Source organism: Balaenoptera physalus (genome assembly GCF_965194825.1).
Source record: "Balaenoptera physalus genome assembly, chromosome: 9".
Classification (NCBI taxonomy): Eukaryota; Metazoa; Chordata; class Mammalia; order Artiodactyla; family Balaenopteridae; genus Balaenoptera; species Balaenoptera physalus.
Window position 1 is genome coordinate 52,257,472 of NC_138888.1, and position 27,367 is coordinate 52,284,838.

General features: G+C 38.7%; 1 protein-coding gene across 5 annotated transcripts in view; it reads right to left on the reverse strand.

The window, feature by feature from the left end:
* SOBP (sine oculis binding protein homolog) overlaps positions 1-27,367 on the reverse strand; it is a 156,009-nt gene that overhangs the window by 108,381 nt on the left and 20,261 nt on the right. For all 5 annotated transcript variants that reach the window (XR_014267495.1, XM_082475134.1, XM_082475132.1 and 2 more), the window contains exon 4: positions 5,312-5,463. Coding sequence is in view for 4 of the 5 variants with exons in the window: in XM_082475134.1 (XP_082331260.1) it covers positions 5,312-5,463 (152 nt within the window). In the remaining variant the exon portion in view is untranslated. The remainder of the gene's footprint in view (positions 1-5,311; positions 5,464-27,367) is intronic.

Consider the following 27,367-nt stretch of genomic DNA (forward strand, 5'->3'; position numbering starts at 1 on the left):
CATTTAATCTAAAATATCTAGTGTTACTCAGAAGTTGACATCTATTCTGGGTAACAGATTAAACTTATTTCTCTGTTTCCCCCACAACCTCCCCAAATGTAGCCCATTCAAAACTAGACGTGGTTGCTATTCCTTTCTTTCAGTACAGACTCGCTTGCCCCATTCTGTTTGTGTTCTGGGAATTCCTTAGACCAGTGTTTCCCAAGTGGTGGTCAAGTGTTCTGGTAAACACAAGATCACATGCCTCTCCCCCAGGCTTCTGATCGATGGCTTCCTAGGGCATTGGGTCCCATCTGGCCTGCAGAAGCTCTGTCCTGGGACGCTTTCTGCCTTTCTTCAAGAGCCCAGGCATCACTTTAACCTGACCTGTATCTTATTTCTCTGGCCAGAATTCTCCTGTTCTACCCCTCAACCTGAATGTGTTTCAAAGGACCAACACCGTCCCTCCCCTCTGCTGGTGCTTTTCTCATAGGTTCTCATTTGCAGCAGCTCATCAATATTCCATCCCATATTTCAAAATATGAGAGAACAAGAAAACAGGTGGGTTTGTTGTTCTTTCCCCAAAGCTTCCAGAGGACACCCCCGTTTGCTGCAACCAATAGGGAACTAACTCAGCCACTGGCCTGCAGATTAAAGGCAGAGGCCATGCTATGTGCAGGCAGTGGGCAGGCTTGCAGCACAGACACTGCAGAAGCAAAGCAATCATCCCGCAGGGCAGGGTGCAGGTAGACAGACCCAACAGGCTCACTGGCACCCCATAAAATCATGGTGAATCCGCAGGAAGAAATCCAGTGCTCCCTAAGCATTCCTGTCAATCAAGAATATTTGCAAACAACTGGCAAAAGCAAGTCTGTGGCTTGAGCTTCAGGCAGTCAGGGGACATTAATTACAAGTAATTTAATGTCCTTCCCTAAACCTTCATGAATGATAGCCATTTTGCAAATTAAATCTTGCAGGTGTTTAAAGGAAAAAAAGTAGACAGGTTAATCACAAGATTAACAAGGCAATTGTTACACATTTCTTTTGCACTAGTAGTTTCTGTAATTAAGTCTGAAACTGAGAATCTTCCCCAGGATATATTCAAGTTTAATAAAAAGACCAGTAGTCTAAATAAAATGTAACTCCAAATAATATGATGATACATGCTGTGTATCCAGGGATATAGTTTGAAAGTAAAGGAAATGCTTATTATACAATATTCCCCTCGTTGAACATTTGTTACTATCATGATTGTTAGATCTTAATGATATCATCTGCAAATGTTGTTTCTATCTATATAACCTTTTTATTTTTAATTCATCCTTATCTATTATCTACATAGGTTTCTTCCCCCTATAGTCTGTGGAGGAACAGCAACACTGTGATATTGAAGAAGTATTTCCATCTATTCTTGTCTCAAGTTATGGAAAAACTAGAACAAGGAAGCAAACTTTGGTACTCTTAGGAATTTGTGTCTATTACTAAAGTATTGATGCCACTAATCCACAAAGAACACTATAAATTTGGTATCTGAACAAGGAAAGAAAACAATCATTCTTTACATTGCCTGCGTTGGACATCTGTCTTGAATTTTGATTTCTTGCTTGATTTGTGGGCATCAGTTTAGACAACAGGATATTTCCTATGCAGAAGGAAAAAGATCAAACACAGGATATTTGGAAATGACTACTATTTGTGATCTTGTTTGTTACTCTTGTTTTAAGTGGGATAATGGTTACAAGGCATCACTCCCTTAGGAAAGAATATTTTTAAGTGTCTGTTATTGTGCAGAGTAAAACTGGTATTAGTTGGACTAAACACTTCAGCATCTCTTGCAAAACCACTAAGGAGTCTACAACTTTCCAACTCCTAGGCAAATCACTAGGTTAGAAATGTTCTCAAGTTCTTCTCTACTTGTGGCCTCAAGAAGGGGCTGGGAAAAGAATGAGCTATTAGTTCCCTGAAAAGTCTCCAGTGCATCAAGTAATGAGATTGACATCCCATTGTTCGGCTGATGCCCATAGACTATAAAAGTATTTTTCTTACCCATTGTTTCAAACACTTTTGAGTCAGCAATTGAGCCTGATAGGGATAAGGATTCTACGAAATATGATTATGAATTAATACTGTACCCTTCTTAGAGCCAACATCCTGAATTGTGTACGCTAGCAATTAGGTTCCTTAAATGAATACAGCTGTGACTCACAGTTCTAGCAGAAGCATTCTGAAGAAAGCGTACATACTTACAGTAATCCAAACTACTCTTAGAATTAAATTTTAAATTGGTTTAAAAATATAACCTATGTGCCATAAAGGGTTAACTTGGCTTCAGTCCATCCCACCTTACTTCACAGCACCAGGGTTTAGGAGAGAGGGATGTGACATTCTTAACCTACTCCATCAAACAAACACAGAGACCTCTGGAAAAAGGTTTGAGAAGCAAATGAAATTTAAAGAGCCAATTTTCAGTGGGCCTTCATTTTGAGAGCCAGGCTATTTTTGTCCTTGTTTTTAGCAGAAAAGCAGTTCCTGCCTCTATCCCCAAGCATGTGTGACGAGGATAGCAGGGGAAGCACAGGCACAGCTGTCCAAATTACATTCACAAATGCAGGTGTTGCTCAGACACAAAACAGAGGTCAGCTGAATACTGCTCCTAATTAGCTACCTTTTCTACTAGGATTTTTCTTTGTAAAGTTATACGTGCAATTTGGGTTCAACTTAGAGACCATTTTTAGATCCCAGCATGCTATCCACCAAGAAGCGGGCTGTCATTATAAAGCATAATTTACAGCATAGTTAATTTTACATGTTTTTTTAGATTCTACATTATACCTAAGGCAAAATTCTGTTCTGCATACACATTATTCACTGTTTTCCATCCAGTTCTCATTATTTAAAAGTGTAGAATTTAGCCAGAAAATCTTTTAGGTAGGGATGGGAAGAATTCTGCCCTCTTTCTAAGATTAAGAAAGTCCACAGTTTTAATAATGAGGACTAAAGACTTTGTCAAATGATACAAGAACAGAAGTAGCTATTTGCTATTGTCTTCAGTGGGGAACACCCTGGGGCTTATTACAGCAGTTCTTAGAAATGGCAGGATGGAGACTGGTATCTAATACAATCCATTAGGAAACCCAAGCCCTAAATGAAATGACCACAAAATCCTATCAGTTAACAGAAATGCAGCAGCTGTACATGTTTATTGTAACACAATAGGATATTGTTGCAGAGATAACACTCTTAAAATTAAAAAAAAAAAAGAATCCAGCAAGCGATGTGACCAGTTTATTTCTCTATTTGAAAAACGAGAATGTGTAGTGTGGCAGAGCTTTGGAATACATAAATAAGCATGAAGATTGCAGAGAAGACAGGTATTGTATGTACACTAATGGGCTGCTGGGATCAGCTCTCAAAGTCACTGGCTAAACTTCAAGCCACTGCAACTCCCAGGTTTTGCAGGATGTTCAAAGAACTACCCCAATAACTCCTTGCAGGTAGTGAAAAGTAATGGTCTTTCTCCCCTTGCTGATTTTACCTACTGTAAGTATTCCAAATACTAATTCCTATCTTGGCTCCCAGTTATCTATTTTTCAAAACTGTATGCTGTGGAAGTTTAAATTCAGTTTGACCTTAAACTTTATAATTACAAATATGTACACATTGTATATATGATATATATTATACATATATATATATTATTATGAACTGTTTTTTCAAATTCAATCAGGTGCCTTTCATCAAAGGCTTGAAAAGTTGGATCACTATGCAAAGTGTAACATGTATCACCGGGATTGTGACAAATTCATCTTGCTTGATTTTATTCACTACAGGCAGTCCATCAAGATTCAGACGCATAACCCTTCAGAATCATAGAGAGACAAAAACCCCTGTTCTATAGCCATCTTCTGGGATGGAATGCAAAGTATTTTGTTGTGGTAAGTAAGGCTTTGAAGATGAAAGCACTGGGTCCACTCTTGTGATTGTTACCCCAGTGCTCAGCATTAAAAACGGGAGCCCCAGGGTCTCAGAGATCATTTTAATCCCCCTATATTAAAACAAAACGTGTCTCCCATGCGTTGCTCTAACTACCCTCCTCTGAAGCTTCACCGGCCCCTCCCAAGGGAAAGTGAACTGCTGACTGTCCCAAAAGAATTCCAGACAATTTCCTTACTTGCCTCCCTGTTCCAGTGAAGATTATGAGCCTAATTCTTAGAGACTGCTACTAAAATTCCACCCGGCTGAATTCTGCAGCCTAATTCTTTCGGCATTATGTTTTTTGGCAGAATAATGTGACCCAAATTTGCAGGAGATAATTTGCTGCAACAGTGCTTCTTGCAATGCAGTGAGCACAAAATTAGCATTTCAGGATTACAAATAACAGACTTAAAAAAGTAGTAATTGTTTGCTTCAAAGAAGGACAGATTCTGATCTTGTATTATGGAAATGGAAATGCTTAGCAAAATGTGGATGATTTTATGAATTAAGGAAGATTTACAGATCAATGGAAAATAATCAAGAACTAGCAATTTATTTCAGTAATTGGTGGCAAAATGCAATAGCGGTTCTTAAAAGATTAAGAAATTAGCTGTGTGTGTATGTGTGTGCTGACTGTAAAAACATCATGCATTCCATTTCCCATCAATGGTGGCTAATGCTATTCTAAAAGGACGTTTTTATATCTGAGATGTCTTAAAACAAAACAAAACAAACAAAGAAACCATAACTATGGCTGTTCCTGTGTTCATCCACCATGCTTCTCACAAACGCTTGACTGTGTGAGCAAGGTTGGTTCATGTATTCATTATTTCATCTTTTCTCAATATCAATCAACTTTAATGTAAGGTGTCAAGAGAGACTTGACGTTTTTCTTGATTAGAATTTGTGGATCAGATTTTGGAAAGAGCCAGAGCAATATTCGCAATGGGAACAAGTATAAAGCTGAGCGGACTAAAGCTTTCTGGCCATGCTTCTGTGGCTAGTTTCTCAACCTTGATAAGAAATCTCTACCACTTATCTTTCATGGACCCTAGTCTAGCACTCAACTGCTGGAGAGACACTGTAACTTAGGGTACCGGCTGCGACCACCATGTCCTCATCAGATTCATTCACCCTCTCAGAATTCAAACACCAAGACAAGAGAAACTGAAGAGCAGGTTACACATTAGAAGAAGGTTCCTTATTCCAGAAGGTTAAGCATGACAGAGAAAGAGAACAGACAAAACAGAAAGAATAAAAGTACGGGGTGCCCAGTGATTTCGGCTAGAAGCTAAGAGGCGCATGCGCACGGGGTGGTGAGGCCTGCACGGGCCGCCTCTCTCTACGGTGCTCTTACCTTATTTCTCTTGAAGTAGGCTCGTCGGCAGGCCGCAAAGCACTTCTCGCTGCAGAAGCTTTTCACCTCACTTCCCATACTCAGGGAATAGCGCTTGATTCCCACTTTCTGGCACCAGGCACACATTATTTGTACATTTGACACATCATCTTCTATAATAAAAGTATAAGAAAAATGTTCATATCAGAAGCAAACATCCCTTCAAACTTAGACACACCCTGAACCTCACAGAGCTACTTGAGGTCTGATCTTAATTTCAGTACCTCACCACTTTTTGACCTAGTAGATAGCCAGCTCTTGGTGGGAAGACTCAGTGCTTTTTTCTTTTTCTTTTCTTTCTTTTTTTTTTTTTTTGGTTGTCTCCTAAGTTTCCAAAAGCCATCATTTATTTAAAACCCAGAGCATGACTGCAGAGCCATGAGGATTCCTAGCACTTGGTATCCTGGTACAAATGCTTATTCTGCCTGGTTAAACCAGGCTCAGTACTAATAAAGCTTGTAAAGTGACCCATTTCTTCAAAGGTACTGCTGACAGCCTACAAGATCCACACTGGGTGGGTCGCCCAGCGCTAACCTACAAATGTGATGCCCTCATGTGAACTTGGACAGTCAGGAGCCAGGCTCAATCTTGACCTGTTCCCTATTACTGTTACATGAAAGGGGGTGTTGTTTACTCTTGCAATATAATGGTTCCTGAGTGATACTGTTACTCAAAGAAAGGAAAGATGTGAGTGGCCATCTTCTCACGATGAAAAGGCACCATCCTGGCTCACACAACAGTCAGCTGTGATACAGCCTTCCCGCACTGCTGTCCTCGGGGAGGCGCAGGCCTGATTTAAATTCCCCTCCATGTGATATGTTTTGTGGTCCCTGGATGGAGGAATGGTAATGGGGGTGTCAGCCATGAGGCCTGAGGTCACACATCTGCCCAGATCATTCTCAGCCAGACTGGTGGTCCTTGCAGCTCCTGTAGCACCTGCTACCCATGTCATGGGAATGCTCAGAATAATGTTAGGTGGTATGCAGATATTTTCAATATTTAAACTACTGTATTTCTTTTCCTTTGTAAGAGAAGAAAACAAGTTTTACTAGCACAACAAGCCCAGGATATCACAAATACTACTGCTTAAAACAAAGAAAGGCTTTTAAAGTGAGTCAGTTAATAAAATATATTGAGAGAATCATAGTGCAGGTGGTAAGACGCTGTAACAAAAATGTGATGGTGATATTCAAATGACTGAAGTCTGGGAAACAGTGGTCTCTTTACAGGGAGTGACTGTAGGAGAGACTACAAGTAGAAGTCTAAGAAATATTTTCTTGCTGCCTCCTAGGGGCTTTCACTATATCTTACGTTTTCTCAGTCTTCCCCATTGACTGTGTGTGTGTGTGTCTGTGTGTGTGTGTGTGTGTATGACTGATTGCCACTATTAGGCGCATCTCTTCCTCCTTTATGAATTTTTTTTGTACTAACCCAGACTCATGCTCCAGATATGACTGGTAATCATAAAATCCCCAACAAGCTCTGGTATACTGTTGTCTGATTTCTGAATAAAATCCCCCAAAGACTAATTGCTAAGCAAGGCCTGGTCCATGAGTTGTTGACATATTCATGGTTCATAGAGTCTGTCATGCAATCATTCCATTTCCAGGGAAAAGATTTGGTTTGAGGCAGTGCGGTCATCAGCCTGCAAAATTAGAAGCAAACTAATTTGTAGTGCAGTGATATGGCATTTTTTCCCCCTGAGTGTCATCACTCAGAACTATGTAAAGCATTTTATTTACCTTAATGGAATAAATGTTGTCATTTTAATGATCATTTTTATTTCACAAATTACATGTTGTAATTTATTGTTAATTATCAAATGAGACAGTGTAAAAGGCAACCTTTGATGTTAATCAAACATTTTTGATAAAATAACTTTCTTTAAATGGAGTCATAACATGAATTCAAATGTCATACAATGACTGCATTTAATAATTTATTCTATTCAAAAAAAAGATTTATTTATATTTTGTATGATTTCTAATATGGCATCTGTCTACATACAGACATTTTACATGGTATGAAAAATTAACAAGACTCTATAATTTACCTTAGAGTATGGAGGAGTTTTAAAAATTAAATTAGAAAGACTATATTTAGAAAATAATCATCTATCATTACTAAACTAACTAGCACTAATAGTTTCTATTTTCCCAATCGATTAGCTGCTTTAAAATCTTAAATTCCTGAAAAAGAATATGATACAGCAGAACTCTCACAAATGATCCGTTGGCAATAAGCTTGATTCTGGTGAAATCTGTAAGGAAAAAAAGATTTTATGGGGGAAATTATTTGGCCACAGAGTTCAACGAGGAGAACCCACTTCCCAAGGATTCACTTTAGAACATGCATTAGGTTTCCCCTTTCAGTTTCTTCCTTTCAATAGTCTGCTTTGGGGGAAAAAAAATGTAAGTGTTTTAGTCCTAGATCTTTAACTATCATAGACTAAAACTGAGATGATAGAGAGTAGAGAGCAAAGCTATAAGAAGACTGGGCAGTGGGCCTGAGCTCTGGCCTGGCCTGAAGGAATGATGCCTGGGGCAAAAAGGCCACTCACGGGTCTTTCTCATGCTTTACTCCATCATCACCGCACAGACCTACTTGTCTTTTTTTTAGGGGAGGCAAGGGTAGTTTCTTACAACAGAGATAACAAATAAACAAAAAGTAGAATTTTAAAGCAGGTTATTTTTATAAATCATTTGTACTACAAAGTAACAAAACGGGAAGATGAGACAAAAGAAATTGTGTACTTTTGTATCTGGCAGTTGGAAAACTCTTAGGATGGTGGTTAGGATCTGCCTTGTTAAATAATTCAGTATCCCCATCCTTTTTTCATAAAATTCTGTTTCATAAAGGCAAACCCTTTAGAAAACTTCCATCAGACACCTCCTTTTCTGTCACCAAACTGCTATCAATAGCTAATGCTCCAAAGAAGAGTCTGATAGAGGGATTATTCCAAAAGTTCAAGAAAACATTTTCAGATATCTCAGATATTCTAGTCTTATAAAAGTCATTTTTATTAATATATTTAAGAAATTAAGAACTGTGATTATTAAAATTAATTTTGTCAGCTAAAACTTAGCTCAAAATTCTGCCACCAGACATGAGATGGTGCCCCATCTTAAACAATATGACTGCACCCCTAGAAAAGTGAGCTCTTCTTAAGTGCTTAAAGCCAAGGGGATTGGTTCATTTCAACAACCGCATCTTTTTTTTTTTTTAATCTGAAACCAAGGAATTGTGTGCATGCTTTATATTAGCGAAATAAAGGGCCCAGCCCTTTAGCTTTTTGAACTTTATCTGCCTTCAAAACTTTTTTATTTAAAAAATATTTCTTCAAACTAGGGAAAAACCTGATTTCTTATATTTAGGCAAAAGGTCCCGGCCATTAGAGATGAGATTACCTCAAAGAAAATTCACGTAACAGATTTTTCCTTACAGCCATTATTAGCCTGTGTATTTTTCATAATGAACAATGCAGCAACAAATGCAAAATGCTTACAGCATTAAATCACATTCCCAAAGTGAATAGTTTATATAACATAATAAATTTTTCATATGATAATATCATATAAATATGCATCAGTCAAAATATGCATGTTTCAGTTAATCATGAAAAGTTTGTACCACCTCTTTAGGATTTAATTAAGCAAAATATTTAGGGCATTTTCTTTCCAATCTAATGTTCAAAGAGCTATAGAACATTATTCTACGTTACACCCCAGAAGGAGAAATTTAGATTAATTACTCTGAGATAAAATCAAAATTGTATTTATTTATCATAGTGCAGAGAAGTATGAAGTCAAGCATTTCTGGAATGCCTTGCTGAAGCTGTTTGAGAGATTGCTTTATCTGGTGACTCAAAACTAAGGATGGCCATTCTAGGGGCATTTTAATTGGCTATGAACATGCATACTAGCTTACCTGACCAGAGCCCAAAAAATCAGGAGGGCCTTAACGGACCCCAAGTGATTAAACTGTAGATTTACCACCCCTCTGTAACTTTCATGGGAATCCAAGACTGAGGAAAAAAGTCTGAAAGTATCTGCTGGTGATGTTTCTCTCTTCCAACAGTTCCTAGAATGCACATGTCCAGATAATCATTTCAAGACTTGAATTATATGAGACAAGCTGCAAGACAATCTGAAGTGATTCCTGTGTGTTCTCCACGCCATGAGATGAAAGCACAGGTAACACCCTATCAGTCTATTTGTTGAAGAAGCTATATTTAAGAACAGAATAAAGACATGGCTTGAAAGGCAGGCAAAAAACTAGAATTAAAGTTTGCTTTCTTTGCAGGCCTTCTTGGAATAATTGAATTCCAAAAACTTTAAGGCAGTCTGATTTAAAAGTCTCTATAGAGACTCTAATTTAAGAGTCTTATAGAAGCTTCTGTACAATTCCCTGTGTTCCAGAAATAAACATAAGGGAGACCCAGAGAAAATCTGGACCACTGAGTCAAAAGGAAAATAATGATAGTTAGCCATTATTTACTATTTAATAGGTGCCAGGCACAGTGCTAAATTCTTTAAATCCATCACTTAATCTTAATCACAGCCACTACCCCGCAGGCAGGCACTAACATTATCCCCATTGTGCAGATGGGGAAAGTGAGGTTTAGAGATTAAGTGATTTGCTCCAAATCACACAGCCAGTACATAACAAAGCCAACATGAAGACCAGGGCATCTGACTCTAGAGCCCAAGCTCTTGACCACTACACCTTAGAGACCACAGCCTTTCTAAATGTGTGAGATTATACACCATCCACACAGACGTCCCTCCACAAAAAGGACTAAAAGGTGTCACAGACTCTGCTACTTACACAGCACACTGCTCCATGACACATTAATAGACAAAGAAAATGGAATCCAAAAGGTCAAAAAGTCTTTGAGGAGACAGCTGAAGTGTTAATTGATATTTGTTGACTGATTTTTTAAAAAACAAGTTAAAGGTCCACAGTGCAAGCCTTTACTTCTTTATGACTATGAGACTTGGATTTGCTGCAAACATTCTGTCTGAACTTTCACTAGCAAGTGCCACTTGAACATTAAATGATGAGACAGAACCAATATACCTGGATCTCAGGAAGCAGTCATTCTACTCACAGGCAAGCAATACTCTTCCCAGCTTTTTCTTTTGTAAGGGAGGGCAGTCACAGCAGGATATGGATAAGACTGACTTTCCATGTGGGTAAAGTGGGGAACCACTTACATGTGTAACTTCAAAGATGCCAATAAGAATATCCTCGCTTCAAAAAGTATCCTCAACTGCTCACAAAAATTTAATTCTACCATTAGAGAGTAATTTCCTGGGCTAAATATTTCTTATATCCTATTAAAACACAAATTCCCTGAAAGCAAGAAGACTCGATATGTATTTTTCTATAATGATTTATGCTTTAAAATGAGTGATTCTTTCTGAAGAACAAGTTTTCACAGAGAGTGAGGAGAAGGGCTAAGGACAGGGCTCCAATGAGAAAAGAGGAGGGCAGAGATGGGAGAGGCTAGGACAAAAGAAGCCTCTGGTCACTACTTTGCTAATGTCTAGCCCTGGGCATATAGGTAGAGCAAGCTGAGGGCTGCCAAGTGAAGGCAGAGTGGACAGAAAAACTACTGTCTGATCATACTGTAGCACAATTTCAGATATTTTCAGAATGACTTTTAGATGTGAATTTAAAGCACAGTAGAAGCTGAAGGAGGTGGGAGGAATGGCATATCGCTAGGGATCTCTAGAAAAGAAAAGCAACAGGCAGATCCACTTATTACAGCTCAAGGGGGTGACTTTTTGTTAAGCAAATGAGGTAACAAATATATACTCCTTTGTGAACCTAAGTCACTATTATTTGAAAGACATTGTGATGGAGTATGGAGAGATGGAGACAGAGGAAACTGGTGAAAGTATTAATACTGCCCCTTCTAGTTGTGTGATGTGGGCAAGTCACTTAAGGGATAGTAATGCCCACCCTAACTCTAGCTGTGGTGAGGATCAATCGAGAGAAAGTAGGCACATTCTTCATGTAAATGAGCCTTCCTTAGAATTACTGGCAATTAGAGCCATAAGAAAAGGGTAGGTGTCACAGCAAAGGAAAACATAAACAAGACGAAAAGACAACCCTCAGAACGGGAGAAAATATTTGCAAATGAAGCAACTGACAAAGGATTAATCTCCAAAATTTACAGGCAGCTCATGCAGCTCAATATCAAAAAAACAAACAACCCAATCCAAAAATGGGCAGAAGACCTAAATAGACATTTCTCCAAAGAAGATACACAGATTGCCAACAAACACATGAAAGAATGCTCAACATCACTAATCATTAGAGAAATGCAAATCAAAACTACCATGAGGTATCACCTCACACCAGTCAGAATGGCCATCATCAAAAAATCTACAAACAATAAATGCTGGATAGGGTGTGGAGAAAAGGGAACCCTCTTGCACTGTTGGTGGGAATGTAAATTGATACAGCCACTATGGAGAACAGTACGGAGGTTCCTTAAAAAACTAAAAATAGGACTACCATACAACCCAGCAATCCCACTACTGGGCATATACCCTGAGAAAACCATAATTCAAAAAGAGTCCTGTACCACAATGTTCATTGCAGCTCTATTTACAATAGCCAGGACATGGAACCAACCTAAGTGTCCATCAACAGATGAATGGATAAAGAAGATGAGGCACATATATACAATGGAATATTACTCAGCCATAAAAAGAAACGAAATTGAGTTATTTGTAGTGAGGTGGATGGACATAGAGTCTGTCATACAGAGTGAAGTAAGTCAGAAAGAGAAAAACAAATACCATATGCTAACACATATATATGGAATCTAAAAAAAAAAAAAAAAAAAAAAAAAGTGGTTCTGAAGAACCTAGGGGCAGGACAGGAATAAAGACACAGATGTAGAGAATGGACTTGAGGACACAGGGAGGGGGAAGGGTAAGCTGGGACGAAGTGAGAGAGTGGCATGGACATATATACACTACCAAATGTAAAATAGATAGCTAGTGGGAAGCAGTCGCATGGCACAGGGAGATCAGCTCTGTGCTTTGTGACCACCTAGAGGGGTGGGATAGGGAGGGTGGGAGGGAGACGCAAGAGGGAGGAGATATGGGGATATATGTATATGTATAGCTGATTCACTTTGTTACACAGCAGAAACTAACACACCACTGTAAAGCAATTATACTCCAATAAAGATGTTAAAAAAAAAGGGTAGGTGTTAGCTGTGTGCAATCTGGAGAGGTCCAATGAGCAGGCACCAGTCTCTTCAATCACATCCCCCACCAATGGATGACATCTGTAGACTCACTAACTCTGAATACAAAGAAAAACCCAGTAATTGGTTAAATTTCAATAACTCAGGCTATTTAAGAAGAAAGCCATTAGATTTAATAAAAGCTTCACTTACATTTATTCTTTTTAAAAATTACTTAACTTGAGTTAATAGTTGACAGGGTATTGCCAAATATATCACTGTACTGCCAGATATTCTGTAATTAATAGATGGGAATTCTTTGTAATTATCACATCAACTATCCACACATGGGTGGATCTTTCTACACACCTGAGAAGTTTGCTCTTTTAAGAAATATCATAGTAACAACTGAAAATGTCTGCCACCTTGGTAACTGAACTATCAAAAACTGCCAAAGAATAGAGTCTGAATTAATACAGTTTTATTGTACTTATTTCTCATTAAAAGGAGAGATGCAGTTAAATGATAGCAGTTCCATACAATTATGATTCTTTATAGTACCTAAAATTATCCCTATTTTTCTTTTGGAAATAGAATTATTTGAAGTGATTTCAAGATTTTTTTTTTTTTTTTTTTTTTTTTTTTTTTTTTTTTTAAATGGGCACGTGATAATGACAGCTAGAGCATCTAGAGCCCTCACTGACATCTACTAAAGCCTGGTTGTTTGCTGATTTTTTTTTTTTTTTTTTTTTAAGATTTATTGATTGATTGATTGATTGATTGCTATGTTGGGTCTTCGTTTCTGTGCTAGGGCTTTCTCTAGCTGCGGCAAGTGGGGGCCACTCTTCATCGCGGTGCGCGGGCCTCTCACTATCGCGGCCTCTCTTGTTGCGGAGCACAGGCTCCAGACGCGCAGGCTCAGCAGTTGTGGTTCACGGGCCCAGTTGCTCCACGGCATGTGGGATCCTCCCAGACCAGGGCTCGAACCCGTGTCCCCTGCACTAGCAGGCAGACCCTCAACCACTGCGCCACCAGGGAAGCCCCAAGATTTTAAATAGTCAACACGCCTCTAAATAAATAGAGTAGTACTTAACCCCAAAATAAAATCTAAATTGCTATATATAAACTAAAATTTGGTTCCAGTATATAAAAGGAATGAGCACATATCACACAAAATGACAGGAAAATGATGGAATTTAAAATTAATTTTCAATTTTCTAATGGAAGTTTTCTAGCTGATTTTAAATTATTTATATATATGATACATATACATGGGGTGTATATATATGTGTGTGTGTGTGTGTATATATACATATATATATATATACAGGTCACATACACACACGTAAAAGATGTGACTTCAAAATGAATTAAACATTTACATCCAGGTGCAGGTCCCTGTGTTATGTCACTGGTCAAGAATGATGAGTTGACTAGGACATGGCCCTGCTCCCAAGAGAACAGGCAGAAAAGTGTGTGACCCATCATTTGACAGGGAGAATGTGATAAGAGAGGAGTTCAGAAGCCTCTTCGAGCCTAGAGAGCACAGCTTATGAGCTGGGTCTTGAAGGATTTGGAGGGGGAGAAAGTTCAAGAGAAGGAGGGAAAGGACAGAGGACCAGCAGGAGCCAGGGAGTGGCAGACACACTCAAGGATGGGGAGGAGCCCTGCAGTAGCTCAGCTACCACAATTGCATGAAGAGAAAAGTAGGAATTAGACTGGGGCTGGTGGGGCCTGCATGAGGAGTCCCTTGAATATCATCTTGCTCTGGGGTGGGAGGGGTTCCTTTTCATTCCACAGGTAATGAGGAGCTCCCAAACATTTCTCACAGGACATGACAGGAGCAGAGATGGGCTGAGAAATGTTACCCCAGCAGGGTGGATCAGAATTCAGAAGACTGGACTCTAGTTCCACATCTTAGAAATAAGCAACATGAGAGCAGCCTCAATGACTCATTCACTTTTGTGTGTTCAGTGACTAGTACATAGCAATGCTTAAGCTATGCTGAATGAATGAATAAAAGGATGGATGGATGGATGGATGGATGGATGGATGGATGGATGGATGGATGGATGCAGAGGAAAAGAGATGAAGTTCTCTACCCATAGAATAACATTTCTAACAGTAGAAATGAAAAGGAAAGGACAGATTTAAGAGTGAGACTAAAACAATCACCAAAATATAAGAATGTAACTCACCCAAATTCAGAGAATTCATGTACCTGTGTCTCTAGTCAAAGCATACCAGGGAAAAGTCCAAAGAGTTCTTTGTGAAAATTGACTCTGTAGTCAAATTCAAAGTGATTTTGCTTTACTTCCAGTGTCCCTTCCTCACTTATTTTCTCAACATTCGAACAAAGAAGGTAATAAAAGGAGAGATCCCATAAAGTCACAAAATAGTAATTCTCTCTTAAATACCTTACTGAACTTGGATTCTTTAACAGACACTACTAAGCACATGTGTCTGCAGCTCCTTGACATTAACTTAAATACTTTCACTGATTAGCCAGAGTAGGGACTTCTGATAAGTCTCCTCAACAATCTCACCTCCACGTCTCAGTACTCATTATAGAGAGTTTGTCTTCCCTATGTACCCACCCTAAGAAACTGGAATAAGAAAGGAAGAGGATAGAACTTAAGAGTAAGGAAAACCCAGAATCCTCTATGCAACATTTCCCAAAATACACCCCCCACAGAACACTAATACCATGGGATACTTAAAGGGGTGTTATTTTTTTAAAGACTTCCATGGTCAAATATTTATGGAAACCACTGGGCTAAACAACAGGTTCTTTACTGTAAGACTTTTGGGCTCCACCAATGTGTAATTAGAAATCTTCAAGAGGGAGATAAGAATGGCTGTATTTCACAAATTTGACCAGGGACAGGTATTTTCACAGAGAATCCACAAGACTGGATTTCTAAGGACGTCTCCCTGGGATGTTCTGCTCTACTACCTTACATTAGTGCTGAAGCATGAGCACTTCCATGTGGGCCATTAATTATAAAGAAGGTTTCTCCTCTGTTGCCCAGAATTGGATCCTCCATTGCCAGGAGTTTTGTCTGCACTGGGCAGAAGGAGAAGTCCAGCAGCCATGTGGCCAGTGCTGGGTTTGCTGACCAACACCCACCAGCCCTCAATAAACACCACCAGACTGAACAAAGACACCCATGGTCCACTAAGTCCTGTGGTGTCTGCTATAGGCATCATATACAGAGAAGGCAACCCTTTTCCTGTAAAGTCCTACAGAGAAAATGGCAGAAATCAATAATAAGGCAATGGGAGAGTAACACTGCTCTTAATAGACTGGATAATTCATGTTCACTGGCTGGTTGCAATGGAAAAGAAGCTTGAGTAAACTCTTGTCCCCCATCCCTGAGTCCTGGATTTGACCCTCTGTCCAATCTCAGGTGCCCTGGGACAATGATGGGTTTGCTCTCCACCGGACCTTTCTCTCCCACGTGGCTAAAGTCCACACACTGAGTCCCAGCATTTAGCCAACAAATGCACATGATTAGGGACAAGGGAGAAAGGTCAAAAAGTGTACACGAGCACATGCATCACTGCTGGAAAAGCAATTCCAAGCCCCTGCCCTGCATAGAGGGGCATCATCTCCAAAGAAACACAAATAGCAGCATATTAGGACTAAAGGGTCAAGCTGCTTTATATAGGACTTCAGCGCAGGAAAAGTATACCCATTACCCACTACTTATCTGAAGGGCTCATTTCCCCTTCTGAAATCTGGCTGTCCCATTAATTACACTTAATGGGCCCCACAGTGGTTGACAAATCTCCCCAGAGGGGAAACCTTAATTGTAGACAAAGGATTCATTTACTCTACTTTGTGCCAGGCACTATACTAGGGGCTGCAAATACGCTGGCAAACAAGACAGACATGATCCCAATCCTCAAGGAAGTTTCAATGGCTGCCCCTAGCATAAAATGCCAACATGCAGTAGAAAAGGACCGTGGGAAAACCAGGCCTGCTCCCAGGGCTCTGTCACCACTGGGGGTGTCACAGGAGCCAGGTGTTCTTGGTGACCACAAAGCAGGTATAAGCAGCCCCACTGTGACTGACCAGCACACCAAGTCCCACCTCTCAGCATTCCAGGCAGTTCCACTAAGCAGCATACCTGCTGGGGCTACCATCCTAGGGGAGGGGAACTGACAGGCTAGAGACCAGGGGGTCAAAGGGACACGTGGGGAGGGTAAAGCCTTCGCATCAAGCACCACTGTCTCCTCCTCAGCCCCTCCTCTTCAGTCTCCTTCAGCAGACTGAAGAGTGGGAAGAACTTCACTCAACTAAGTTTGTTAAAAGAACCAAGATGAACCTGCTGGAACACTGTCAAAAAGATCATTTACTCCCCTCTTCACCTTCCCATCTTAAAATATTCATTTAGATTTCTTGAATGAGAATGATTAATGATTGAGGGGCTCTCTGAAGGGGCCCCATGCCAATCCCTACTTGGGAATGTGATGGGACATTACATGCTAGAACAGCCCCACTATGGGAAAGGGGGAGGGTCACACCCACTGAAACCTTTCAGAGTCCTCTCTTCTCTCTGCATAGTCCCCTTGGGCCACAGTATTTATGCACTCCTGTGACTCCAGCTACCATCTATAAGATGAAGATTTCCAAATCAACACAGTTACTTCTCAGTTTATTTCCAACTGCCTCCCAGCATCTTAACCTGTCACGTCCAAAGCTACATACACACCTTTCCCCTAACCTGTCCCTTCACTGTGTTTCCCATCTCAGTTCCTGGCCCACGCATCCATGCAGTTACCTGCTAGCAGAAATCTGGTATCTTTCCTGCCCCTTTCACCTCCCACATTCTGATTAATCACCAGGTCCTCCTAAATATTTTTATAATATTGCATTCATTCATTCAATTACTCTTTACCCAGTCTAATTGCGTACCAGGCGTTACTCTAGGCTATACGAGACCCGTCCTCATGGAGTTTACTGCTGTCCGTTCCACTGAAGCCACCAACACCTCTCACCCGTACTACAGGTGGCCTCCCATTTCACTCCCATCTAGCTCATTCCCTCCACTCTGGAGGTGAGGAATTCTTGTGAAACACAAGTCTGATCACTGCTCTCACCTGCCCAAAACCCTCCAGGGGCATCCACTGCCCTCCAGAAGTTGGAACTCCTCAGCATGGCCTCTCCATGGCTCCCAGGACGAGGCCAGTCTCACAGCTTGTCTACTCTCGGGCCTGTGGCTTCTTTTGCTTTCCTTGAGGCTCTCTCCTCTGAGTCTTTCCATGTGCTGCTTCCTCCCTCGCCCACAACCTCAAAATCCTTGACCAATTCAGTCCTATTGCTCCTCCATATCTTAAATGTCCTCCTATGGAAGCCTTTCCTGACCCTGAACCTGGTCAGATCCCAAAGCACCCTGGACTTGATCATCAACACACTTGATTGAAATTTCTTTTTAATGTCTGTCTCCTCCACCAGACTGTGAGCTAGTTAAGACAGGGACCATATCTGTCTTATTCACTAGAATGAAATGTCTGACTTTGGGCCTCAGCATAAGGAGAAGAAAAAGCAGAATCCTTACTAGATGTACCTTGGGTGGTTGGATGTCCAGGGCGGGGGCGGGGGTGGAGGAGGAAGCCAAGGGCACCATCTTTGCTAATCACTCAGAACAAAGTTACCTTAGAGGGAAACACCAGTGAAAAGCCCCAGAACAGAATGCAATCGTTATTTCCACTCTCCTTGGCCAAGTCCATGAACTAAGTCTTCTCAATTTAACAAGAACTTTGAGAAGTCAGCATTGGGAATGTCCCTAGAATAATACGAGTTACCAACTTCACCATCACTCCTCTCTCTTAACCAAACTTTATTTATACCTTCAAATAATTAATTGCAAACAGTTCAGTCAAGTCTAAGTTAATTCCAGAAACACATCCACCCTCTACAAGCAAAGGGAAGTACAGCTGACATTTCCTCTTATTTCCTATTAGCATCTTAGCTCTTTGGTGATCTGGGGCAGGGTGTTCTAAAATCCTAGCTAGGTCATACCCCCAAAAAGAGTTTATAGAATGCCAAGAAAAGTTCCAGGCTGCCTCATGGACCACAGAGGTGTGTGATTTAGAATCCATGTTTAGATGGTGTCCCTACTTCTGCCATGAAAGCAACTCAGTGACCTTGAGAAGGTCATTTACTCTCTCCAGCCTCATTTTCCTCATCTGTAAAAGAGGAGATTTAGCTAGATGATCTCCCAGGTCCCTTCTAACTAAAAATCTAGGACTCTAAATCTCTCAAAATAACAAGATCCATTTAAAGGAGTGCAGCCAAGGGGTAATCTTTTTCCTTTTTTTTCTTGAACCCCTCACTTCATTTCCTTCCTTTTTTCTCCTTCTGTATGGCCACCACTATTGTCCCTTGCCCTTACCACAAGAGGCTTAGAAAATTCTTTGGCTGATGGGACAATTTTAGAAGTGGACCTTTCTAAGCTCTCCAATATTTGCACCACCACAAATCTGGTACCCTCTTTTTAATCCTTTATTATATATGTATGCTTCACTTTAAAGGGACAAACATGAATGTTTATAAAATTCTAACTTTTTATATTATTTTCCATTAACTTCTGATCTTTCAGTGTGGAGCTCCACACACATGGTATTTTATGCCGAGTTTCCCAGAAAACAGAATCTGAGACGAAGATTTGCATGCAGCTGGTTTACTGGGCGTGTGATTCCAGGAAGTAGTGGTGGGGACAAGGGGAGTGAACCTGGGGAGGATGAAGGGCCAATGTAATGATGTGACATTAAGTTGGCCACTATTAAGGAAGACTGGTATTCAATCATAAAGAGCAATCTTTGGAGTATGTGACATACATTTCATAACCCTTTACCCAGGGGACAAAAAGGAGAAAGAATTTATTCATCACATCTATGCCCCATTGACCTAGTGTGTTAATTCCCCTATATTTCTGGTTCGCATTTGTGGGCATGCAGCCAAAAAGATTTACACGAAACTCGTGCTGCCGTACCAGGGAAGTCCCAGAGCAAGAAGCTAGGGACATATGCCACAAGCATGAGGCAAGGTCCTTTCAGAATACACACACCTAAGCTGTCAAAGTACTATAGCAGTCATTATGGGGCCAAGAGGATCTGGGGTGGCACATAGAGGTGTCCCATACTCAGAGTTGTCATCACTATAGAGCCTGGTTTCTCAACCATGGCACTATGGGCATTTTCAGCCAGATAATTCCTTGTGTGGGACTGTCCTGTGCATTGTAGGAGGTTTAGCAGCATCCCTGGCCTCTACTCTCTACACACCAGTACCACCCCCTCTCCCAGCTGTGACAACCAAAAATATCTCCAGATATTGCCCAATGTCCCCGGAGGGGGGGGGGGCAAATTTACCCCCTGATAAGAACCACTGGTGTAGAGTAATGTGTATCCTACTTTTGTCACTCACCCAGTGCCCCTTCATTTCTCTCCACTTTACACGGTATCAAAAGCAGCTCTCAAGTAGACCACTGTGAGAGATATTTATGTCTCATGCCTATAACTTAATTTTTAGGCTTCACCATGATATAGTTCACGTAAATATATGATAATTCCTTAATAATAAGAAATGATGAGATTTTAAGTACTCCATGTGAGAAAGCTATGGACAGACTAGACATAGGATAAAAATGTTAAAATTACATTCTAGGGTTTAGTTGCTGACATCAAGACAAGAAGGAGATAAATTTTTTTTTTAATTTTGAAACCTAGGTCTTTAAGTCAAGGACTCAATATCTTTTGAGACAAGGATTTTTTTCTCTGAATTATGCATATGTAATATACACACAATTTCACATTCAACTTCAAGGCCCACACTCACCCACCTAAGCCCATCCAAGGAACCCCTAGGAGACAATGTTAACTACAATTGACGAGCATTTAAACTGTTTCCAGTTTTTAACTATTATAAATAAATGCTCCTATAAAGGTTCTTCCAAATGTTTTTGGCTATATATATATATATATATATATATATATATATAGAGAGAGAGAGAGAGAGAGAGAGAGAGAGAGAGAGAGAGAGAGAGAGAGACAGACATTTATGTTGAGTATATATCTAGGATGGAATTATGGGATAATAGGATATGTTTAGTTCAGCATTAATAGATACTGGCAATCAGCTTTCAAGAGTGGTTATACTGATTTACACTCTCAGCAGCAATGCATGAGAGTTCCAGTTGGTCTGTGTCCTTCTCAACATTGGGTACTGTCAGTCTTTTTCATTTTAGCCATTCTAATGTTTGTGCACTGGTATCTCACTGTGATTTTTTTTTCTTTATTATATCTGTATTCAAATCACAACATATACATGTAAATACTGAAGTGGAGCAGAATACAAAGATTGGAGGGCTCTCCTGGAGGATCTTTGTGTTTCTTTTTTTTGTTTTTAAACATCTTTATTGGAGTGTAATTGCTTTACAATGGTGTGTTAGTTTCTGCTTTATAACAAAGTGAATCAGCTATACATACACATATATCCCCATATCTCCTCCCTCTTGCGTCTCCCTCCCACCCTCCCTATCCCACCCCTCTAGGTGGTCACAAAGCACCAAGCTGATCTCCCTGTGCTATGTCTCACTGTGATTTTAAATTTTATTTTCCTAATGACTAATGAGGTTGAACGACTTTTAATATGTTTATGGGCCACTTGGATCTTTTCTTTAGTGAAGTGCCTGTTTATATTTTTTGCTCATTTTGCTATTGGGATGTTTTCTTTTTTATTTCTAGGGGTTCTTTATATATTGTGAATGTGAGTCTTTTGTGGAACGTGTTTTATAAACATATCTCCCACTCAGTGATTTGCCATTTCATTTTTTTGAAAGATGTCTTTTAATCAACAGAAATTCTTAACTTTAATAGAGTCTATTTAATCAACCTTTTTCTTTATGGTTAGTGCTTGTAGTATATAATTTAAGCAGTATTGGCCTACTCAAGATCATAAATATATTCTCTGAGGCTTTCTTCTACAAGCTCTATTGTTCTAACTCTCGCATTTAGATCAACAATCCATCTAGAACTGATTTTTGTGAATGGTGTAAAGAATCAACATACATTTTTTATCATAAGAACATTTATTGAGAAGACTATTCTTTCCTCACTACTCTACACTGTCACCTTTGTTCTTATGGACTGAATGTATGTGTCCCTCCAAAATGCAAGTTGAAGCTCTAACTCCCAATGTGATACTATTTGGAGATGGGGTATTTGAGAGTTAATTAGGGTTAGATGAGGTTGTGAGGGTAGAACCCTGGTCTAATGGGATTAGTGCCCTTATAAGAGGAGACACAAGAGAGCTTGCTATCTCTTTCTGCCATGTAAGAACACAGGGAAAAGGCAACCACCTGCAACTCACAGAGAGAGTTCTTACCAGATACCAACCCTGATGACCTTGATCTTGGACTTCCATTCTTCAGAATTGTGAGAAAATAAATTTTGGTTATTTAAGCAACCCAGGCTATGGTATTTTATTATGGAAACGCAAGCTGACTAATACATCTGTCATAAATTAAGTTATCAATTTAGATTTGTTTCTGGATTCTATTGCAATGGTTTATGTGTATATCTTTATGTCATTATCTCATTGTCTTTTTTTAATTCAACAGAAATCATTTATTACTGCTCATGGTTTCTGTGGATCAGATATTTGAGAGTGGTTTGGAGCAATTCTGGCTCACGATTGCTCATGTGGTTACAATCAAAGGTCTCTGGGGGCTGCAGTAATCTGAAGCCTTGACTTCAGGCTGGGGGATCCACTTCTAAGGTGGTTCAGACACAGGGCTGGTAAGTCGGTGCTGGCTATTGGTAGGAGGACTCAGTTCCTGTCTACATGGTCCTCTTCACAGGACTGCTCAAGTTTCCTCGTGCTTCCCACAGAGTGAATAATGTGAGAGAATTAAGCAGAAACTGCAATAACCTTTTACGACAGCCTTAGAAGTTGGTCACACAGACCATCCCTGATTCAATGTAGGAAGACACCACCAGGAAGCCAGGATAATTGGGGGCCATCTTGGAAGCTGGCTACCATAATTTCATTATCTAAAGTCCAAAAATAGGCAAAAATAAACTATATTATTTAGGGAGGCATACTGAGGTGTTTAAACTATAGAAGAAAGAAAGGTAATGATTACCATAAAAGTGGTTACCTCTTGGAGGAAAGAAGGTGTGAGTAGACAAGGATCACTATTTGTAAAAGGATACATTTATGTTTTACGCACTTTTCCAAAATGTATATATTTCATAATTGCAAGAAAAGGTTCTTTACAAAAATTAAACCAAAAGAGAACTGACATGAAACAGAAAGTGTTCTTTCCTCTTTTATGTCTCAAATATAGATCAATAGATTCCTGAAGGATAATTTTAAATATGGTCAAAAGAAGAATAACAACAACAGCAACAATTAACACTAATAATATTAATTAATTAATAATTATTCTAGTCTTATAATAAATGTTGAGATCTCATAGTATAAGTCTTCAAATTTTGCTTTTTTTCTTCAAGATAATCTTGGCTACTCTTACCCCTTTGCATCTCCATGTATATTTTAGAAGCAGCTTTTTAATTTCCACAACATTTTATGATGAAATTTTATCAGAATTGAATTAAATATATAGATCAATTTAGGAAGAATCTGTCTTTTTAGAATATCTAGTCTCCAATGCATAAACATGGTGTGTCCCTTCATTGATTTAGGTTTTCTTTCATTTCTCTCAACAATGTTTATACTTCTCTGTGTAACAATCCTGCACACATTTTGTTAGATTTTTTTCCTCTGGGTATTTGATGGTTTGATGCTATTTTAAATGGTATTTTTAAGGTTTCGTGTGTGTGTGTGGCTGGTATATAGAGATATAATGGATTTGGGGGTACTGACTTGGGGGTTTAGACCCTGATAAATGCACTCATTAATTATAATAGTTTATTTGTTCATTGGTGGGGGAGAGAGGTTCTAAACAAAATAGCATTTCTACCTTTCAAATCTTATTTTTTTTGTTTCTTTTTCTTGCCTTGTTACATTGTCTATGAGTTCTAGTACAAAATTAAATAGAATTAGTGATAGTGGTTATCTTTATCTTATTCTTAATCTCAAAAGGAAAGTTTTAAATATTTCACCATTAAGTATGATGTTTGCTGTAGGTTTTTTGTGGATATTTTTTGTCACATTATGGAAGTTTCATTCTATTCCTACTTTTCCAAGAGTTTTTATTATTAAGTGTGTTAAATTTTTATAAAATTGTGTTTCTGCATCTTTTGAGAATACTGTATGAGCTTTATTTTGTTCTGTTAATGTGGTTAATTATATTGACTAATTTTCAAAATTTAAATCAACCTTGCATTCCTAGGAAAAAAATCCAAGTTAGACATGATGCATTATCCTACTGCTTATATCACTGACTTTGGTTTGCTATGATTTTGTTCAGGATTTTTGAATCATTGTTCATGTTAAACAGAAGTTTTCCATTTTAATGTAATCTAATTACATTAAATTATCATTTTTTACTTCTAATGCCTTTGTCATGTGATGAGATCAAGGTCATGCTGGGATCATAAAATGATTTCTATTCTCTAGGAGAGTTTCTCTAAATTTGTTTTTATTTTTTCCTTAGATGATAGAATTTAACACTGAAGTTATCTGGATCTAGAATGTTCTTTGTAAAATGATTTAATTATTTAATTTCCTTACTACTCAGGAAATGTAGGACTACTCAGGTTTTCTATCTATTCCTGTGCCTGTTTTGGTAAATTAAATTCGACGTAATGTGACTTCTCTTTTGCAGAAATTCTGGGAATTACTTCCAGTGATCACAACTTATGTATAACATCAAAATGATTAGGTTTAATAACATATGGGTGATACAGTCTTTTTATATACTCATATTTGACCTTTCTAGCACTTTTTCTAAATTTTATCTTTTTAATTAATTTTAATTGGAGTATAGTTGATTTACAATGTTGTGTTAGTTTCTGCTGTACAGCAAAGTGAAACAGTTATACATATACATATATCCACTCTTTTTTAGATTATTTTCCCATATAGGTCATTACAGAGTATTGAGTAGAGTTCCCTCTGCTATACAGTAGGTTCTTACTAGTTACATATATTTTATATGGAGTAGTATGTATATGTCAATCCCAGTCTCCCAACTTATCCCTCCCTCCTCTTTCCCCCTTGGTAACCATAAGTTTGTTTTCTACATCTGTGACTCTTTCAGAGTAAAAATGAACAATCATTGAAAGTTGTCCTAAGTAGCATAAATCTTCCATCAGAATTTCAGCTGCTGTAACTACACACATAGGTAACTGGCTTTAAATATATTCAATCAATTAACAAATACATATTATGACATATTAAAATAGACCCTTTCAAATATTAAATCATCTAGGCATTTCACTATACAAGTCACAAAACGAAGATTTTATAAATGTAGGGAAATTACAGATTACCTTAGTTAACTACATCATTTTTCAGACGAGGAAACTGAGGCTCAGAAAGGCTAAGTGGCTTATCCAAGATTAGACAGCCAATAAATGGCTGAGCTGGCATTAACAATCTAGGTCTCCTGGTTCTTAATGTGGTGGTCTTTCCACCACATCATGCTACCATTCAAACTACACATTCCATTTGGCATTAAGAATGACTGAACATACTGAAATTTGACTTACACCTTTACAAGACCCCTTGATTGTATAAAGAAAGATGAAACAGGTCCCATGTCATAGTAGCTAACATTTTAAGGCTTCATTTTGTGTCTTTTTTATCACTTTGAATTTCAAATGACTATCTCTAGCTTACATTATGTTTCAGATGCCATTTCTCCCCAACTGTACAAACATAACAGTTCCTGAGTATCTGCCTATAGACTTTCTGCTACTCCACTTTAACTGCCCTTCTACTCCCACCATGCACCTTCCAAATGCTGCTAAAATTATTTCATACTTTCCAAAGTCAAATAGAATAATGTTTTGATTATATATCAAGTACACTGTAAGTTCTTGGTGATCAGGGATGATATATATATTTGTATCATATACATATATATAATTTGTATTTATATTGTATATATTTGTATTATCTTGTATAATATAAAGAACATTCAGTAAATACCTTATTGACTAAAAGACTGACACAGTGTTTTGGATAATCAGGTGGTATGAATACGGGTTAAGGAGACATTGTGCCTAAGTTCAGCTACCAGCTCGGCCACTTATTACCTGTGTGACCTCAGGCAAGTTGCTTAACTTTTCTGGGTCTCAGTTTCCTCATCTGTAAAACAAGGTTAATAATAGCATCCACACAGAGTCTTTCTGAAAATTAGATGAGATAATCTATTAGCACAATGCCTGGCCCATAATAAGTGCTCAAAAAATATTAGCTTGATGAGATTATATCAATACTGTTACTAACTACTCCTCGTCCTGTCATTCACCATAATTCCTCCTGTCCTTGTCCTAAGCGGTTTGGAAAAATCTCCAAATCTGAGGGTTCAGTGAACCTCTTCTTTTTATTGAGAAATGTATCTACTACATAAATAGTAAGTCATCCAAATCCCATTAACTCTAGGTAATTTTATTTAATAATCATATTTTAAAAGTTGGACAAATAAATAAATGGCAAAGCAATTTTTATTAAATCCTGTTTTCTCAGTGGCTATTTGGAATACAGCATTCATATGCAAGCCCCAAGAATATTGAATAACAGATAAAATAAATAATGATCATAATGCAAACCACATTCTGATTTCCACTTCCCTGCAAGTACAACTCCATGTAAGAATTACAAGAGCCAAAAAGTAACATGCTTATTAACTGTGGGCTACTCAGCTATACACATAGAGCTTAGCAGATCACGTGAATGTTTCCATATTCTCAATTAAGCTAATGGTTCCTTAGAGCCCAGTTCTTATAACCCCTTAAGAATTTCAAGATTTGCCTGAAAAAATATATCACATTTCCATGACTATGACTGAACACAAATTTGGAAAGCTCACTGAAAGCAAACCATCCTGGAAGACAGGAAATGGTCATTGTTTTCCAAGAAAGGCAAGACGCTCCTGCACAAAGGAAATCAAGCTGGTCTTAGAAGCTTAATCTCATGTCCCTCCACATAAACCTGTGTGTGCTGTGTGGATGGACCCTGCCTTTCACTTCACACACGGGAACATACTGGGGAATAAGAATAAGGTCACTTACCATTTGAGGTAAGAGACATTTTATTCAAAATTGCCATATAAATGCATTCAGAGAAGTTTATTCCCTCCTTTTTTCACATTTCATTTTATTTTAAAGTATTCAGAGATTTAGAGGGATTCTGGACTTATAATAGGCAAGTTATAAGCCTCTGGAAAAACCTGACAAAAGACTCAGATCTAAAATATTGTTTCCTAGATACACAGTGTTTTCTGCAACTGGGCTCAGTGAAACTTTCACTAGCAAAGTCTTTGCATTTCATCTTTACCTTATGAACAAAAACAAATTGCACTAATTGTTTTACTGATTTTTTAAAGTCTTGGGAGCAAAATGTTGTTCATGGAGCAAGTCTAAGAGCAGGAGATAAAAAATCCTGGTTCAAGTCCCAGCTGGTTACTTTAACCAGAAGTAGGCAACCCAAGCTTGCCCAACCACTGCAGAGGGCTGATGTCTGCTCAGTGGAACTGGGTGCTATTACACTTGTAAAGCAATAAAGACCAATATAAGGTCTTTGTAAAAAAAAAAAAAATGTATTTAAAATTCATTTTGAATGGCTTTGCTTCAATAGTCAAACTTGCGTGGGAGCAGAGCAGGCATTAAGT